This window comes from Microtus pennsylvanicus, chromosome 13 (genome assembly GCF_037038515.1).
Source record: "Microtus pennsylvanicus isolate mMicPen1 chromosome 13, mMicPen1.hap1, whole genome shotgun sequence".
Taxonomy (NCBI): domain Eukaryota; kingdom Metazoa; phylum Chordata; class Mammalia; order Rodentia; family Cricetidae; genus Microtus; species Microtus pennsylvanicus.
This window is the reverse complement of record NC_134591.1, coordinates 43140927-43154243: the sequence shown is the minus strand read 5'-3', so window position 1 is coordinate 43154243 and position 13317 is coordinate 43140927. Positions and strand designations below refer to the sequence as shown.

Sequence of the window (13317 nt, the reverse complement as noted above, 5' to 3'; positions counted from 1 at the left end):
TTCTTAAACTATGAGAAAAAAAAAAACAAGGTTAAAACTTAGAGCCAAGGGTGATGACTCTTAAATATAGGAGGATGGGGAACTTGAGGCCAGCCTAGGGTATGCAGAACCTGTCTCAAAACAAAACAAAAAAATCAGTCTGCTTAGCAGAAGACAAGAAAGGAGACAAGGACTGGAGAGATGGCTCAGAGGTCGAGAGCATTTTCTGCTCTTCCAGAGGTCTTGAGTTCAATTTCCGGCAACCACATGGTGGCTCACAACCATCCTTAATGAGGTCTGGTGCCCTCTTCTGGCCTGCAGGCACACGCAGGCAGGACACTGTATACATACATAATAAATAAATCTTTAAAACAATAAAAAAGAGAGACAAAAAGTAAAGAAAAAAAATATGTCTAGTGAGTAACCAATACAGATGGACAAAGAGGGTATTGGAAAGGTAGATCCTTACATTACACCAGGCAGGCAGAGGGGTGGGAGAGAGAACCAGCAGTACCCACTACTCAGAGAAAGTGAACAGGTGAGAGATAGTACACAAAAAGTCAGAGTTCATGGAAGCAGTATGTGTAACAGTGAAGACGTGGGAAGGAAACCCCTCTAAGATGTGTATAGCATAATAGGGTTACTGTTCTCTACTGCTAGCATGGCTCAGCTCTAACTATGTGTGTTAACATGAACACCTCAAGAAAATGCACTGGATAGAAAAACTTGACATATACCTTTCAATAGGAAATATCTCCTGTGTGGCTTAGGTTCTGTTGACCACTAATACTAGTGTACACTGCACAGCACATAGAAAAGCCTTTCCCTCTCAGGTTTGATTGAATTTCCTGGGGGCTGAGAACAGGGAGTAGATATAAAAATGTATCTCTCTGGAACTTATGCAGGCAGTGTGTGAATCCCAACCCTGCATCTACCATAGGCCATAGAGAAGGTCTGGGTCAGGGGGAGGGCAGAATGCCATCATCTGTAGAAAGTGAGGACGCCTTTGTGGCAGTTTCTGTTGGAGAATCAACTCTGTTCTGGAGTTTGTCAATGCCCAGACCGGACCTGTGCTTGGGAAAGCCCAAAGACAGTTGCTGGCTGATGGCAGAGGGAGAAGCGGGTCCCTTGCCAGCCTGTTACCTTTGGGAGTTTTTTAGGGCAAAGATGTTGGTCATAGGAGAGAATGCTGGATAGCCTGGGTTTAAATAGAGTGGCTGGGTTCGCAGACGCCTTAGAAGGACTCTGGGGCACCTACAGAGAAAGCGTACAAAATAATGGGTTTCATTATAACTTCTTTTTCTTTTTACATTTGTTTATTGTGGGTGTGTGGCAGTCAGAGGACAACTTGCTGTTCTGCCATGTAGGTTCTGGGGACTGAACTCGGGACTTCAGGTTTGACAGTGCCTCCTGAGCCGTCTTACCAGCTCTTGTTATGGCATTTTCATACATGTTTCATTATATGTCCTTACTCTCTTCCCACTGCCTTCCCCCACATGTTTTCATGTTACATATATCCCAGCATTCTCTCTGGTTCCCCTCCCTTTAGAGCTCCTTTTCTCAGTCCCCCCCCCATCTGTCTGTCTGTCTGTCTGTCTGTCTGTCTCTCTCTCTCTCTCTCTCTCTCTCTCTCTGTGTGTGTGTGTGTGTGTGTGTCTGTGTGTGAGAGAGAAAGAGAGAGAGGGAGAGAGAGAGAGAGCTGTAAGAATCATTACCAATATAGTAAGTGCTTCAGGTAGGGAATCTCCAAAGAGCTGCAGAAGTCATCCTGTCAGGGAAGTCATCTTTAAATGCCTGCCGGTTCAGATGACACCAAAACCTGATCATTGTCAAATCTTTTCCTTGCTCTCCTAACTTTGAACTTAGAAGGCAAAACCAAAAATCAAAGAGGAAGCTGGGAAATAGGGAGATGGATGTACCTTCCTTTCACCCTTGGCTTCTAGGCTGGAAACAGACTCCATGTCCTCCCTCCAAGAGAAGGATAGATAGATAGATAGATAGATAGATAGATAGATAGATAGATAGATAATAACTATTTTGAAATTTCATGTAGAAAACGGCATACATGCTAAGTATTATGAGGAACTTCCATGATGTGAATATGTTTATCTTGAACATTACCAGAACCCTGAAACTTCCTAAGGCCATTCTTGACCCCCTAACTGCCCGCCTACCCAGGGTAATAGTGATCCAAGATAAGATATTTAATTTTCAATTTTTTTGGTTTGTTTTTCGAGACAGGTTTTTCTTTGTAGCTTTGGAGCCTGTCCTGGAACTAGCTCTTGTAGACCAGGCTGTCCTCGAACTCACAGAGATCCACCTGCCTCTGCCTCCCGAGTGCTGGTATTAAAGGTGTGCGTCACCACTGCCCGGCATAATTTTCAATTATAAAAGCTACTTTCTGTCTGCCACTTTTGCTTACTAAAAAGCTCTTGGTTTAAATGATTCCAAAACTACAGGAAAATCGCGTGACAGTACGAAAGCTTCCCCATTTCCTTCCCCCTTATTCCTAATCTCTAGTGCTTTGTGCTTAATGGAAGCCTGAGACTCAGCCATAAGGTGCTAGCTTCTTCTCAAAGGAAGACGGGAAATGAGTTTGGTGAAGGGTGTAAACGGACTTAAATTTATTTATTTATTTATTTGGTTTTTTGAGACAGGGTTTCTCTGTGGTTTTGGAGCCTGTCCTGGAACTAGCTCTTGTATGGACTTAAATTTTATAACGCTCTACTTTCTGGGGAATAACAAAATGACAACCTTTTAAAAAGTAGTGGGTCTCTCCCTGTACCTTCCTGTGTGTTTGAAGTTTTTTTTTTAAATTCTTCCAGAAAGAAAATTTGGGTTTCCCCCTGGGAAGTGGGGAACTGTTTGTGTGATTTTTATTGCTGAAGTAAACATGGTTTTATGACGTCTCTGCTCCATGCATACAAATTAAGACACTTAAGCGAGCTCTGAGGTTGATTCACCTTAGCATCGTCTTCCTTCCCCTTTCTTCCTTAGTACCTCTCGCTGCTAAGTGCCCAGTGGTGTCTGGCATGGTGAGATTAAAAGTTGCACTTTTCTTAATAGATGCAACTCTTCTCCTGATCTGCAGTAAGCAGGACCTGCTTTTAAGCAATTACCCATCATTTGGGGCCATCAGACACACTGTGCTTTGGTTCAGGTCATAATCAATAATTCATATGTCAATAGGAGAGCCATTAGCTCAGGTGAAGGCAGATGCCTTTCTAATGAAAATGTTCCATTTTCCAAATGACTTTTCTTTTTCACAGAGAGTTGTGGTTGTAGAAGACATAAAAAGATGGAAAGCTACGTTGGAGCTTCCTGGTCAAACCAAGGAGAACCTAGTTGTAGCCTTACAAGAATTAAAGAAGAAAATCCCCTCCAGGGAGGTGTTGAAGTCGACGAGGATAGGTATGCTCTGAACTCTGTGGGAAGTACTTCAGAGTGTCTCCCCCTTCTTCCCGTACACTATGCCTTGTCTGACCCACCCAGGTTTTACACACTCACTGGAGGGGACTGTTGTTTAGAGCATTTTACTAGCCTCAGGCTAATACTTTTGTAATATTTTGTAAAAATTCAAGAAAAAAAAAATGAAGTGAAAATACACAAAACATAATCCTCAATCTTTGATTTTTTTTTTTCAATTTACTGTATGTTGGGAGGGGGGTCGGGTGTGTGTTTGCCACAGTGGCACATATGGAGGTCAGGGGACAGCTTAGTGGACATTGGCTCTCTCCCTCTAACGTGTGGCAAGTTGGGTGGCAAGCACCTTTACCCAGTGAGCCGTCTTGCCGCACCTCCCCCACCTTTTGATCAGAGTGAGCAGAACTACTCTGTCCACTTATTAGACAAGGTCTGTACTTATCATATAGACTGGTAAGTGGCAGTGACATATAGGTCACATTTTGAGTGTGCCCGATGCTGACTGCGCAAAATGTTTGAGACTTGGTTGTGACCTCGAGGAGCTCGGTAGAGAGGCGATGGTGTAGACAGACAGGAGTGGTGCCCTGCTGTGGCTATAAATGCGCACATGCGACCTGCCACTGTCCGCTCCCCCGACCTGGAGAGACTGTGCGATCAGAGGTAAAGCAGTTGCTGTAATCTGGGGACTTTGGAGAGATTTCATAGAGGGGGCAGCATTTCGGTTAAATCTTGAAGGAAACTCAGCTTAATCTGTCCTCACCGGCAAAGCCTGGTTTATAAAACAAAACGGTAGCGACATTTGCCGCTGTGCCGTTTATCACAGCTTTGGAGATGCTTCAGAGGTAAGTGAGGGACCACGCTGAGCTGCCGTTTTAGAGCAGCCCACAACTGTGGCTAATCTGCAAGGGAGGAACAACATGTGTTCCTCAAGCTGCTCTCGGTTCCCCCGAGAGTCCAGGATCGTCTTTCACAGCTGCTGCCTCTGCCCTCACTGGTACAGCCATCGCCTCCTCTGCCTCCCCTTGACCTCCTCTTCCTGAGAAGCCGGAGAGACCAGCGTCACACTGTCGCTAACAGCTGGGAAGAGCTGTGCAGAGTCCCCAGGGAGCCCCCAGGAATCTTAGAGTTGCACCCCTGTAATATAAACCAGCGTCTGAGGAAATTAGATGCTTAAAGAACATAAAACCCTATCATTATAGCCAAGGAGATGCTCCCATCTGCGGTAGGATTTGCTGTCTTTTTAGGTTGTGGTCACTAGAGGGCAATAAGACCATTCACATGAGCCTGTGAGGCCGTTCCACCAGTAGAGGGTACTAGTGTTTAATACTTTATGACCTGCTTGTTTATGTAGGTGCATGATCCTGTTTAGACACATATCACAGGTACTATATGTGATCAGATCTTAAATCTTAGCATAATAAGCTAGGATTGTCCTAAGGGCAGGACAGGTGATCATTTTAAAACCTGTTTCTGTTTGACCTTTGGATATGACCGCGAGTGCTTTCTGGATGCTCAGAGGTTACAGCTCAAGGGCCATAATAGATCGACCATGAGGTCTGACTTAGCAGGAACTGGAATCCATCTAACTTTGGAACCCTGACCTTACTCCAGCCTTCCCTAAACTTGAAATTGCATGGAATGCAGGGGGTTCTGGGTTCCTTTACAGTTATATCAGGTGAAAATTTCACTTGGATCATTTCCTGAAAATGTTTACACTTCAACTTTTAGCCTTCCTGCCTGGCTCTACCTTGTTGGGTGTAAGAAACAAAATCTACAGAGTATCTTCTGTGTGCTGGGAACTGTGGGGTATAAAGGAGAAAGGAGTTGCTCCTTCTTTTTGAGCTTTGAATCTGATGGAAAGACAGGCAGTTTGATAAGACCTTTCCTGTGGTGTAGTGCTGTGCTCTGTCACCGGGAGAAGTTAGCCAAGTGGATGGAAGTAGGAGAGAAGGTGTTGAAGAATGTGTCAGGCAGAGGGTGTGTCGTGGAAGTGGGAGAGAGAACATGGTCCTGTTCCAAAAGCTCCAAGTTGTTAGGTGTATTTAAAATGGAACATGCCAGAGAGAGTATGGCAAGGAACGAGACTGAGAGACAGTCTGGACCAGATGGAGGAGGCTTTTTGTAAGCAATTCAGAACTGTTTGGTTTTGGCAATATATTAGTTATCTATTACTGTATGAAATTGCCCTAAAATTTAGTTGCTTAAGAAAGTATTCTTTCACATAGTTTCCTGAGGGTCAGCAAACCAGGAGCCTGTTTATCTGAATGGTTCTGGCTCAGGGTATGTTTATTTTGGTTTAGTTTGGATTGGTTTGATAGGGACTCTTAAAACCAGGCTGGCTGTGTAGTTTAGAATGACCTTAAGCTCTGGATTCTCTTATCTTCCTTGCCTAAATACTGTGTGACGTGCGCCCCTCTCCTCCTGCTGGTCCCTGTCTTTACGAGCTTGGCGTTGGCTGTTGGTTAGAGCTGTAGTCTTCTGGTGGGCTTCTAAGATAGCACAGTTAGAGGATTGCTTCGAGAAGACCCTTAGTTCCTCATCACACAGCCTGTCCTCCTGGCTGTTCTTCATAGCAGCTGACTTCCCCAGAGCCCATGATCCCAACAAGGTCAAGAACTGAAACAACAGTCAATACAGAAGCCACAATTTGCTGTTTGTTTCTTTGGTTGGTTTTTTTTGAAACAGAGTTTTGTTGTGTAGCCCAGGTTGGCCTGAAACTCACTGTGCACCCAAGCTAGCCTCTAATTTGTAATTATCTTGCCTCGGGCTCTCAAGTGATGGGATTACAGGCAGGAGCCACTGTGCCTGGTTTCCATAGTTTCTTTTATAGCTTAATCTCACAAGTACCATTTTCATTGGATTCTGCCAGTGGCTGCATGTTTTGAATGGCAACTACCCAAGGTGTGGTTACCAGGATATGAGACTCACTGAGGGTTGTCATGTGTGCTGGCTACACAAGCTCATGTTTATTTGTTGAAAATTTATAACCATTCGCTCTTCAAGTGTGCTTTTATTTTCTCTGTCCCCTCCTGAGATTCTACAGGTAAAACCATGTTAAATCTCTTCTTCATGTTTTAATTTGCCATACCCTTTATCCCCTCGGCTCTCTCAGCAGTCTAGAGAATCTCTTCAGATATGTGCCTTCCAAACTCCTAATTCTCTCTTCTGCAGACTCTTACCTCATTCATGAGTTCTTCATTTCAAAACTGTTTTTATTTTTTCGTGTTTCTTATTTTCTCTAGAATCATAGAGCATCTCAAAAGAAATGTCTAAAAAGATATTAGATACAGCCTTTAATTCCAGCATTCAGGAGACAGAGGCAGGCGGATCTGAATTTGAGGCCAACCTGATCTACAGAGCAAGTTCCAGGACAGCCAGGAATACACAGAGAAACCCTGTCTCAAAAAACAAAGAACCAAATTAAAAAAAAAAAAACAAAACACCAAGATATTGGGTACATAAAACTGAATCTAAAGAAAGATTGTAACCATTTTGATATAAATGACTCATCATCAACATAGAGCGAGGAATAAGCCATTGCACAAAGCCAAGCCCCAGTCCTGAAGCACATGGATATTTAAAGGGTTTTAAATATACCGAGAAAGCTGACCAGAGGGACAGAAGAAAATGCTGTCATTTAAATGAAAGAGTCAGGGTTTGGAGGGAGGCATGGTCAGCCTCCATGGTTATCACTGGACCAGATAAGCTTAGTCCAAAAATGGCACTGATTTATAAAATAGTCATTAATAATTTTAGGACAGTCTCAGAGGCAAGGTTGGGGACAGGAGCTAGAGGAGCAAAGCGGGGTGTGGAAATGACCCTGAAAAGAGAAAAGCTTTTGAGAAGTTTGGTAGTAGAGAGAGAGGTGACGGGATGGGGAAGGGGAAGGAGGTAGATTGAATACGTCAGGCTTTAAGAGAGAGAGTGGTAATGTGCTGAACGCTAATGAGAAGGACCCAGTAGAGGAGAGGAGTCAGCGTTGGAAAATACAGGACGAGGTCTCCGTGTTAAACTAATGAGCAACGTGAAGATCAGCAAGAGCCTTGCATCATTTGATCTGCATTTTATTTCCAATCTGGAATAATTCATTCGCTTGACACACATCAAGGACCTTGATATACCGTGGCTTACGTTGCGTGCCAGAGAGTGATGTCTAGTCTGTGTCTGTAAGATCCTCATAGTTCTTGCTTAGAGAGTAAGCATGTAAGTGTATAGTTGTGGTTGACTTTTGAAAATATGAGCGTCGGGGCACATACTAGTCCGTGAAGGTGCAGCAGCACTCTCTTCTCTGACTTGGGAAGGGTTGTCATAGAGATGCACCTTTGCTGGTTAGAATGAGCTCCTGTTTGTTGCAGGCAGAGGCATGAGGAAGGAAAAGAAAAGCCTAAAGGCCTGAAACGGCACATTACCATGTGAATGCACCGGGCGGTGATGCGCACCTTTAATCCCAGCACTCGGAGGCAGAGGCAGGCAGATCTGAGTTTGAGGCCAGCCTGGTCCACAGAGCCTGTCTTCCAGGACAGGCTCCAAAGCTACAGAGCAACCTTGTCTCGTAAAACAAACAACAAACAGAGGATGTGAATGCACAGCAAGAGCGACAAAGTGCGGGTCTGGTTCTGGCTTTGACTTCCTGGCAGTAGTGGGCTAACCTGGGACTGTCAGCCTTGTAGACCCTTCTTCCCTAAGTTACCTTTGCCACAGTATTTTATTACATCAACAGATGAAACTAGAACACCTACCTTGTCCTGGTGCTCAGGAGACTAAGGCAGAAGGATTACCATGGGTGTGTTCCTGGTTACAGAGACCTTGTCTTGTCTCAACGTAACAGTTAATAGCAAAAGGAAGCAGAGCACAGAGAAGAAACAGAAATATCTATGCAGTGGTAGATGATGATAATTCATGGAAAAGTAGGGCAGAGGCAGAGGCCCTGGCAATGAATGTGTTGGTGCAGACAGGAGCGCATTGAGAGTGACATCTGAACAAACACGTAAAAGATGTGAGGGAGTGAGCCATGGGAACAGAGTGCGGCCCTGGTCACTAGGGTGAGACATGATGAAAACATGAAGCACTGAGCGAATGGAGCAGAGAAACAGCTCCTCCGAGAGCCCAGAGCTGGACTCTACAAGGACCAGTTGTGGAAGTGGGGAGGTGTGATAGCCCATCGCCTCTCCTTTGTTGCCAGAGCTATCTCCTTACTGGCTCTCCTGCCTGCACACGGGCACAAATCTTCCGCTAGCTGTCTTTGCCGTCTTTCCCATACATGTTGTTTCTCTTTCTCCCTTTCTAGTTAGATTTCTTTCAAAGCGATCGCCACTCACAGTGCCCTTCTTTGGCCTTCTCGCTTTCCCAGCGGGCTTCTCCCACAGTCACTCTCCTCTCAGGACACAGTGGTTTTGTTCTGCTCGGATCCAACGGTCTTGTCTCAGTTCTCATCTTCCTAGGCTTGTGATTTGAAACCACTGATATTTTCCTTTCTCTTGGCATACGTGACACTGAACTGGCTGCTACTTGTGTATTTTTAAACGGTTTCCCTCCAGGCTCTTATCTCAGTTTGTAATTACTTATTTAATTATTTACCTCTTTATTTTCTATTTGCTAGGCAGTAACTCCCTGCCAGCAGGACCATGCTGTAGTCTGTACCAGTGCGTCTCGAGCCCTACTGCTCCAGAACAGCGGTGCATGAGTGGAAAAGGACAGGATCGCGCAGGGTATACTTTTGGAAGTCTGTTCTCTCTTTCCGTTGTAGGGATCCTAGGTAGCCAATGCAGGTCGGCTGGCTCAGTGACAAGCACCTCACTTTAACTACTAAGCTATCTTGCCAGCCTGGATTTTTCTTCCTGATTCTCATGAAATCCATTTAGGTGCTTCAGTTTATAAACAAGGAAACCCACAGAGCTGAATGACTTATCCAAGGTCAGAGAATGAGTTAACCTTAGAAAGATAACGGAGAAGCTAACCTTCTTCCTGGTTAGCATGATGCACCGTGCCCTGGCCACTGGCCCCATGACCCTTCCCTGTGGGTGCTGCCATCTTTTCAAACTTAACCACTTTTAAAATTGAATGTAGTGTTTTCTTTTGTGCCTCAAGTGGGAGCGTCTTGCTGGTATTTCTATTCAGTCAGTTTCACTGGCGTTTTGATTTTTGTTTGTTTGGTTTTTGTTTGTTTGGTTTTCAAGACAAGATTTTTCTGTGTAACAACCGTGGCTGTCCTGGAACCAGACTGGCCTCAAACTCACAGAGATCCATCTGCCTCTGCCTCCCAAGTGCTGGGATTAAAGCCATGCGCCACCACACCCTGTCTTGCCTGTTGAATTCTTACATAAGCTCTTTTTATGAAAATGTCCAGCTCAAGTGAGATTCTTAGACTAGAAATACATATTTGGAAGTAATTTTCTGGAAATATCTGTTTAGAATCACAAAAGTGAATGAATTCTCTGAGTTAAAGGATTGAACCTGGAAGAAAATTCATGGAGAGGGAGTGGGAAGAGAGGGCATAGCAGCTGTGGAGAGGCTAAGGGAAGGTAGGGAGCAGGGGAAAGGCAGGACAGTAGTGGCGCTTGGGCCAGGGACAAGTGTCTTCAGAGGCATAAGATTCTCAAGTGCTCAGGGAAGCTGAGGACCAGCCATGCAAGGGAACCTGTGAGTGGATGCCTTTATCATAAACCAGTGGGCAAGGGACATCACTCAAACAGATGAGGCGATGATGACGGTTGGCCAGCAGGCACACCCCCCTGTAATTCTGCATCTGAGAGTCCGGGGGAAGGGTCCTGTCAGTTATGTTGACCTGTTTCAGAGATTCCTCGCTGCTTTAACTCATGGCTGGTAACTACAATAAATAGCTACTCGTATTTATGAAGTGCTGTCACGTCCATGACCCATTTGACCCATGTCACAGTCCTGTGAAGTCATAATTGTTTTCTCAATTTTGAAAATGGGAAAATTGAAGCTTCGTGAGTTTAAAGTAACTTGCTCCAAGTCAGACAGCCAAGTGATGAGCCACAGTTCTAAGGTGTTCGTACACCATGTCCCGCCACTTCCTGACTCCTGTACTCCTGCATCGCTGAGGCGAAGATGTTGGCAGGGTCACATTCCTTCTGAAGGCTCAAAGGGACAGTTCAGTTCCCTTTTAAAAGCCACCAGAGGGTGGGGCAGTGGCCTTTAATCCAGCAGAGGCAGGGGAATCCCTGTGAGTTTGAGGCCAGCCTGGTCTACAAGAGCTAGTTCCTGGACAGGCTCTAAAGCTATAGAGAAACCCTGTCTCCAAAAAAAAAAAAAAAACAAAAAAAAAAAAAACCCACAAACCTGCATTCCTTAGCTTTTAGTTCCCTTTCTTTTTTTTCTTTTTTTTAAATATTTATTTATTCATTATGTATACAGTATTCTATCTGTGTGTGTGCCTGCAGGCCAGAAGAGGGCACCAGACCTCATTACAGATGGTTGTGAGCCACCATATGGTTGCTGGGAATTGAACTAAGGACCTTTGGAAGAACAGACAATGCTCTTAACCACTGAGCCATCTCTCCAGCCCCTAGTTCCCTTTCTCCATCTTCAAAATTAGTGATCTGAAGTAGAGCTCTCCTCACAGCCCATCTCTCTTACCTGCCCTTCTGCCTTTCACATATCCCTCCTTGTCCCAGTTCAAGGGACTCACGTGATCACATTGAACCCACTCTGGAAAATCAAGGCTAATCTCATCTCAGGGTCCTTAACCTTAACCATAACTGTAAAGTCCTTTTGCCGTGTGAAGTAATGGCACAGGATGAGGTGAGCATCTTTTGGGACATCATTTGTTTGCCATCGTCCTTACTTACACACCATACTGTTTCAGGCCTCTGTGTTCTTGCTCCTGTCTTATGCTATCTTGTCTCCTTATGTAGTCACAGAGACTCAGGGAAAACTTAGTTTCCTGTTCTCTGTTGAATTGACTCAGTTGTTCTTCAGGGCTCTTAGGACCCTTTGCAGCGATGTCCTAGGGCCTGTGATAGTTCACGCATCAGTGTGTTTGGTATGTTAGCCCTGCCTGGAGGTTCTTCGTGCACATGTGTGTCTTGTTCAGTGTTCTGGTCAGTGCCCAGCCTGGGCCTGGGATACACCTTATATTTGGTAATGTTTGCTAAATGACCAAATGGCTGCTTCCTGTGGGGAATTTGTTTTAACAATGTGTTAGGATGCAGAAACCCTTAACCTTAAACCCAGGGGCCCTGACCTAGGTCATACGACCAGCAGTGACACTGCTTACTTTAAAACATAAACTCCGTGGAGCAAATAATGACTTTTTGCAGATCATTAACTTCCTTGATGTAGCTACTGACCAACTTGTAACCTTGGGGAAAGGTCATGGAACCTCTTTTTTCCGTTGAAATGAGAGAAGGTAGGACTGTTTGATCACCAGAGGTGACAGACTAGGGTAAAAGCCGGGCAGTTTAGTTATGGTCTTGACGACCAGCCCTGCTTTTCACCTTGCTTCCTACATTTAGCCCTCAGTACCTCAGGCTCTTCACCTGTAAGATAGGGAAGTCACAGCATCTACTAAGGTTCCGGGGCTTGCAGGAGTTAAATCAGATACTGTTGGGCAGCTCCCCGTTGCCATGGCAATGCCCAAGATTGTCAATTCAAAGGGGGAAAGACCAGTGCTGACCACGGTCAATCTCAGCCATGTTCCCTTGGCCCCGTTGTTTCCAAGCTGTGGTGCATCGTCGGACAGAGTAGAGCATCATGGGGAAGCAAAGCTGCTCACCACTTGTGGTGGGAAAGCAGCGAGACAAGGAGGAGCAAATCTGCTTCTGAGGCTCGTCACCAGGGATCTTCTAATTAGCCCCACCTTCCAAAGTTTCCACCATTTCCAGAAGTGCCGCCACCTGGGCACCCGGCCTTCAATACTCGAACCTTCGGGAACATTTGGCTTCACCACAACAGACTGCACAGTGCTAAGAAACTAGCTCAGAAGTGGTACCTGAAACTCCCTTTATGTTCTACACACCTTTGTGCTCTAACGTGTGGTTCTGCCTCCATTTTTCTAGGAGTCACCCAAGCTCTCTCCTTCCTGTCCCTTCTCCATCTCGCTCTTGGCATGAGGTTCTTGCCTCTTCCCAGCCGGGTTGTACCCTTCCCCCTAACCTCCCTCTTAGCCCTACACCCACCAGGTGTTCTCCTTGATGCCTGCAGATCCTCCCTGCCACTCGGAGCATGCCCACTGTGGGAGCTCTGTAGGATAGACTGGCCCTGAAGGCTAAAAGCGGTGACTTCATTACCCTGGCATGAGTACCAAGCCTCTGCCCTTCAGTTATTTCTCAGGGTCTGTCCTCTTCTGGTTGGAGAATACTAAGAAGGCGCATTGCATTATCTATATAGAACCTTGATGAACACTGTGTCGGGCCCTAATGATGGAACGTCTAATAGGACTCTAACAGGATGTTAGAGGTTTGGTGAGTGGTCCCAGAGTAACACAGTTCAAATCCTGGCCTCAGGACTTCCTTGCTGGGAGACCTTGACAAATTATTCTACTGAGCTTCAGCTTACTGCTTATAAAAGGATACAGCAGAGAGGTTTGATTTATTGTTAAGTAAATGGACTAATCCTTGTTAAGCCTGGGGTGATGGGCAGAAGAAATTCTGAGCAGGGGCAAGAGCTGAATCAAAAATTTCATCTTCCTAACACCTTTGAATTCACTTTTCTACAGCAAGCTTTTATCTGCAATTGTGCGCTCTTCTTAATTGCATCTGTGTCTAAATGTTGGCACAAAACTAATTTGGAAGCCAAATGTAACTGTTTGAGCCAAGCATGGTGGCACACACAGTTAATCCTAGCACTCAGAAAGCAGAGGCAGGCAGAATGTGAGTTTGAGGGCAGCCTAGTCTACATAGTAAGTTCCAGGACAGCCAGAACTACAGGGGGGAATAGAGGGAGGGAAGGAAA

The 13317-nt window shown here is 45.2% G+C and overlaps 1 protein-coding gene across 3 annotated transcripts in view; it reads left to right on the top strand.

Annotated features, from left to right (window-relative positions):
- Tceanc2 (transcription elongation factor A N-terminal and central domain containing 2) overlaps positions 1-13317 on the top strand; it is a 40946-nt gene that overhangs the window by 9938 nt on the left and 17691 nt on the right. For all 3 annotated transcript variants that reach the window (XM_075947102.1, XM_075947104.1, XM_075947103.1), the window contains exon 3: positions 3249-3390. In XM_075947102.1, the coding sequence (XP_075803217.1) occupies positions 3249-3390 (142 nt within the window). The remainder of the gene's footprint in view (positions 1-3248; positions 3391-13317) is intronic.